Here is a 6,252-nt window from a genome sequence, read left to right as displayed (position 1 = left end):
CTTTGCTGTACTGGGCGACTATCTCTCATGAAAAGAGATTTACCCTGTTTGGCAAGAGCATCTCTTTTGTTATGCAAAGACTCTTGCTATTCTGTAGGCCAGCTTTCACACTACATTCTGTTCTCAAGAAGACTGTAATGCAAATTCATATGGTTTTTAGCATGAACTTTAAAATTTAAGAAACGTTCAATTTAGTTAATGGTCTCAGAAAATGCATTGCTTTTTTTATTCTCTTTTATTCATTTATTTATTTCTATTTATTTATTTATTTTTATTTATTCATTTATTTATTTATTTACACTTCGACGTTCACTTGACCTGAAGGGAGAGAAAAGCACTCTTTTATGACCAGTGTGATATATGCTACTAAGATAATTTTGATTAACTTATCCTTTTCTGCTGAAACAGCCTATTTCTCATTTCGAGATTAACACCCTTAAATTTTGAAATACCAAATTTCACTTTAAAATTATTATTTTTTATTTTATTTTATGTTTTTGTAATGTATGCGAATTATTTTAATGAAATTTCTGCATTTATCTGACATTATGGAAGCAAAATTCGAGCGGAAAGCATTCGTTAAAATTTCACGTGTTTTCGCTGCTTCGGTAACTCTGTTTCATTAACATAAGGTTAGTTTCAATCTTCTTTATAGCATCAAAATGCGTGTCCCGATACAGAGTTTGATAACACCAAAGAAAACGGTACCTTTAATATGCATCATAGAAAACGAACATAAAACTTATATTATGGGTAACTATAGTTATTCTTCTCTACACTTTATACATCTTGCCATTGAAATAATTGAACGTTTGTATATACCTGATTTAATCTAGCTTATTGATTTGATACCTGTATCTGTGAGACAGCTTTCATAAGACTTTTCCAGAATTACAAGTGCGAGTTTCTCATAAGTTTGAAATCATAAACATTCTTTCTCTTTCAGTGGAGGACCAATATAGCCCTTGCTCTATCTAAAATGAAGGCAAACAGGCATTCGTTTGGGGATAGAGTGAGAGAGAGATAAGGAGATAAGAGAATTTCGAATGATTGATATGATGTATCCTCATAGGGAATTCATCATAGTGAAGTTAAATAAATATTCAAGACAAATGTTTCACTCAAAGGTAAACATTTATTACGTAACCCTCCTAATTCATAAAAAAATATTTAGAAAATGCACGAACAAAATAGAACTCTACAAGCGAGATACTGTCTGCCTTAAGATAAAGTTTATGATAGAGGTTAACCGTTAACCGCCATTCCTTTTGATAAGGCCCTTCAGAAAGAAATGACGATTATATTGAAGAAGAGATAACAAACGTTTAACTCATTTGAAATACTTTCTGGAAGAAGTTATTATCGCAATATAAATTTATGATTAGTTACCTGAAATTATACCCTCTTTCTGCCCAGCTTTTTAAAATGATTCTGCGTTTTTAAGTTGAAAAGTAAACGTGTAAACAATATCGTACATATGTTGCACAAATACTTGAACTGTAAAATAAAGTTGCACTGAATATCACAAAAGAAGATTATTTTCTTAATATATATTTTTAATACAATGATTTTCTTATTTTCGCTGCTCATGATTTTCATTTTGACTTCTTCCTCTCTCAGTGAAAGTGAAATATGTTTAAATTAAAAAAGAAAACAGCTGTTCAAACGGACTCCCAGATAATAATCCATTATCAGGGGAATTTATTCAGTTGAAGGACGACTTTCACGACGAACGGATGTGTTTGAATTGCAGACGTAGACTCACATCACAGGTAAGCATTCAAGATAATTCGTTTATTCATAGTTTTTATTTTTGCTGTTTTAATTAGACATGTGATTCATTGCTCAATTATTTTTCTTCTTCAGATAATTCTCATTACTGATATACATTCGATTTTTTAACGCATAATTGAAATGGTCGATGCAAAGGAGTTATTGCCGTTATTGTACTGGAGATTAGCATGATCAGATGCAATAAGGCCGAATCGATAACATTTACGGCAGATGCACTCTATATTGTTACTGCGATCAAGTGTTTTTCCCTCTCTCTCTCTCTCTCTTTTGCCAGACCTGACCCAAATGAGATACACATCTGATCTCGCTATTTACTATGCAACTTCCTTATTGCATTCAATTAATTTCTACTCACTTTTCAGGCCATCATCAGTAACAAAACTCGTCACAAATCCCACCAATAAAAATTCAACCTTTATACTAATTCATCAGTAAAACGATAGTACCATATAACTGTTCATCAGTCTATTTACAAAGCAACTTCCTTATTGCATTCAATTAATTTTTACTTACTTTTCAGGCCATCATCAGTAACAAAACTCATCACAAATCCCACCAATAAATAAGAAAAAATGACGGCAAAAACATTATTGGCTTTCCTTATGGAGGTGTGGTTCACGCAGCTGACGTCAGCACTAACCGATCAAGTCGTTCTGCGACCTACGTCTCCCTACTGCACTGACCAGCGACCTTCATCGCTAGTTTGCGACTTCTCGCTGACGACGCAGGTAAGCTTGGTGTCCTCTCTGGCTTCTCCGCTTATTCGTTGTCTTATTTCATGCAATGTAAGTATCGAAGGTAGCGGTGGGAGGTAGGCAATAGAAGAAATTTCAAATAGTTTAAATGCGTCTCATGAGTGTTTCTTTGCCTAACGGCCACTAGTGTTTTATTTAGCACTAGAATCAAAGTCACTCTTTTCGTTTGGACTTACCGGATCAGATTAGAATTGACCTCATTTTTTTTTTTTTTTTTTTTTTTTTTGCTAACGATGAATATTCACGAGGTAAGCGCGGCGAATTGGAGAAGCCTTTTCCCAGTATCTAGTCATGCAGAAATCCCTGGATACTTGCAGTGATTTTGACGGTGTTAGTCATGATGCCCTTGTATTTAAATTTAGACATATGAAAGTAGTTGTTGATGGGTACTACAGTGGCTGCATATGTATATATGTGCATAAATATATACATATACTCGTGTGTTTATTCACGCCTGAAAGTAAATACATATATCATTTTGTCTTCTTGCTTGAATTTAACAAATTTCTGCCCTTCTTGCAACACACCCAACCCCACTCTCAAATTTTAAAAATTAAATAAATAACAAATAAATAAATAAGTACAGTTACTGTATCCTAATTCATATAATCCAAAGTGAGTTTTCAATGAAGGTTGCAAAGAGCTTCATCGGAATAACATCCCTTTCTTTTGCAGCCGGTGTACCTCGTGACGTCACCGCGCCCGAAAAGGGCGGCATCCCTCGCCGCCTACGAATCCATCGAGATTCGAAACGCTGCCGTCTTCTACCTATCCGAAAGCGGCTGTTTGGCGGAGATCAATATTCGCGATACCAAGGAGGTCATAGTGGACGATTTGCACCAGAAGAAACGGCGGGCGGAGGAATGCGAGAGATATCAGCTCTCGGTTGTCAATTCGTCCATCACGAATATCCCTGCCAAAGTGACGGGTTTAAACGTCGTCCGCTCAAACGTCGAAAGACTGGTTCTGCCGCCGGGAATAAAACGCGCTTCGGTGTCGCAGTCTCGAGTGGATTTCTTCAGCACGACGCATCCGCTGAACGGGTCGGTTGTGTTCGAGGTCTCGTTCACGAACGTCAGCTTCGTCGGGAAGTTGAACGCAAAGGACAATGCGACGTTTCAGCTGCTGTCAAGTCGCTTAACCCTCAACAACATGAGTGAAATCGCTTTTGAAGATAACGCGGACATCTTGATAAGCCGAAGTCACCTTCTTTCACCAAACACTGTACAGTTTTTGGTTGAAAGAGGTGTTTCAGTAACTCTAGAAGACAACATAGGTAAGGTAACTATCAAACACACTACTAAAGACAACGCTAAAAGCATTCCAATGTGTCGTGAAGAACCCCGCGAAGTGAGTAAACCAGATAAGCAAGTGACCACCGAAAGCAATACTAAAAGCGTTCGGTGTCCTTCAGTTCAAGTGCCTAACAGCTGTCAACTGCAGGGTCTGTATGTTGTATTGCTTCTCGGGCTAGACTGCGCGTTAGTTTTCGCAATAATATATCGCTTCTTAAAACGCGAACATAGCCAGGGATGGAGTGAATGTATTCGAAACTTCAGAGATGTTATTCGAAGGAAATTGAGGTCTGAAAGTAGTTCCAGACGAAGAGAGGTTCCCGACGAAGCGGAAAAACTTGAGGGCGTTTCCCTTGTGATAGAGAAATACGTAGCCACGCCTCGGTCGAAAACGCCTGTTGTTGACTGCGATGAACATTCTAGTAACGACAAAAAAGACGAGGAAATGAATCCGGAAGAGCCGGAATGTGTCCCCTGTACACCATCGAGTTTTAATAACGAAGTTGGCGGGTCGACGGTTAAGAAAAGGAAACCGACTGCAAGCACAGTGAAGAATATGGCCAAGCCGAAGTGTCTGTTCTGAATGATTTCAGTTCTAACACCAAAACAATCAATGTTTTCATTGTCATTGAAACTATGCAAGACCGTTTACGCGCGTTGTCAGATAAACAAATTGGAAAAGGATAATATTGCAATACCACCCCTGAACACCTGAATTAGCCCTGGTCACTGACCAGCCCGAACTATATCCCCATATATTTCCCACTAAGTGGGTAATTTTAACTGTCAGCGTTACCAACGCTGCAGGTAAAATCTAGTCCAATGAGTTACCTGTGTTACCATTGGCAACGCTGCCGCAAATACCGGCCACCAGTGGCCTTTCTCCTCAATTGTTTATTGTTCGCCATGCTGTGCGGATCAGTCCCACATCAGGCGAACTTTTGGTCATTTAGCACGACCCCACTCAAGAGTTTTCGTATTTTGGATACAGATTACGACCTTGGACGTTATTAACGTTTTTTCTCCCGTTTTACTTTGGATAGCACTTTATACTCGCTATGGATAAGTTAGAAAATAAACGTCGTCGCCGTCTGCAAACGCCTCTGCTTCTGCTTCATCTACAGTTTGACGATCGAGCCTTTTACGACGATCGAGCCTCCTACTGCTGGATATTGGTGCTCATCGGCTCTGCACGCCTTCAAGCGTAGGATGAGTACCCTCACACATGATCGACGTTCTTTTTGTTATTTCGTGTAGGAAGGTTCAGTGCAATACCAGTCAGAGATGTTTGTCTTGGTCAGGAGACAAGGAAATATTAGTTTAGTTATTCTAGAAATTAGTGGACAGGTCATCTGTTAAGCATATTCTAGCCTGACGAATATTTGAACCAAAATAGAGATAGTGGTATTAGTAGTATAGTTGATTCTAATCGTTCTTTTTCAGCCCCCCTGCCTGTTCCAGAACCAGCCCTAACGGGTGCTGGGGGTAATGGAGAACCACAAGCCTCCGAGTGGGTAGGTTCTGCCGGCCCCCCCGGCGCGGAGCAGGCAGTGTTGGCAGCAGATTCCCCTTCTCTCGATGTGTAAGTTCTCAGGATGATAAAAAAAAAATTAGCGGTCAGATAACAGACGAGTAGGGATAACATGCTAAATAGTGTTTAGGAAGAGAAGTGCAGGCTTCTTAGGGTTGGTTTTCCATTATAAGTAGTAGTTTATAGAGCGACAGTGTCCTTAGAGCCTCTTTGGGTTTTTCCTGCTTCGAGTTACTTGCATCAGAAGCTTTAGGGCCATGGTTGGTCATTCAGATCTGGTTTCGGGTCTGTCGGGTTCTGAAGGGTTGAGTACTACTCCTTCGCCTTTAAGGTTACTTTCCTCTACTTATACGATACGATAATTGTTAATATCAACTAATTCTCTGTTCAATGCATATTGACTTACGATTAATAACCAGTATGTAGAGAGTCTAATAAAATTAACTACGGTTAGCCTAGTGTTCACGATGATATATCGTATGCATATACAGTAGCCTAGCCTAGCCTAAGTATTCACGGTACCACATATCGGTAGAGTGATTTTTTTTTTTTTTTTTTTTTTTTTTTTTTTTTAATGGCTAACGTTGTAGGCTCAAGGCATTCTGACTTCGGATAATTCAGTACAGGTGTAATTGAAAACGAACGAGAATCCGATCTTAGGATAATTCAATATGAATGTAATCGAACAGAATGAAGATCCGATTCTGTCCGACTAAAGCATTATAATTGTATTATGGTTTATCATATTAGCGTAGTATAAACTAACTCGGCAGTCATTCACTCTGGAATCAGCTAATGACAAATACTGGTTTGCGTCGCCGTATCCATCATTCTGTCCTGATTGGCTAGCGTGACTAACGTAACAACACTTCCTCAC

The 6,252-nt window shown here is 38.8% G+C and overlaps 1 protein-coding gene across 1 annotated transcript; it reads left to right on the top strand.

The window, feature by feature from the left end:
- Positions 1-1,707: 1,707 nt before the first annotated feature.
- LOC135203857 (uncharacterized) lies at positions 1,708-4,552 on the top strand. The gene is made up of 3 exons (XM_064233811.1): positions 1,708-1,772; positions 2,315-2,522; positions 3,225-4,552. Exons 2-3 carry the CDS (start codon positions 2,367-2,369, stop codon positions 4,425-4,427), a joined length of 1,359 nt encoding a protein of 452 aa, XP_064089881.1. The 5' UTR covers positions 1,708-1,772; positions 2,315-2,366; the 3' UTR covers positions 4,428-4,552.
- Positions 4,553-6,252: the final 1,700 nt, after the last annotated feature.

The sequence above is a fragment of the Macrobrachium nipponense genome, chromosome 44 (assembly GCF_015104395.2).
Source record: "Macrobrachium nipponense isolate FS-2020 chromosome 44, ASM1510439v2, whole genome shotgun sequence".
Taxonomy (NCBI): domain Eukaryota; kingdom Metazoa; phylum Arthropoda; class Malacostraca; order Decapoda; family Palaemonidae; genus Macrobrachium; species Macrobrachium nipponense.
This window is presented reverse-complemented; position numbering and strand designations above follow the sequence as displayed.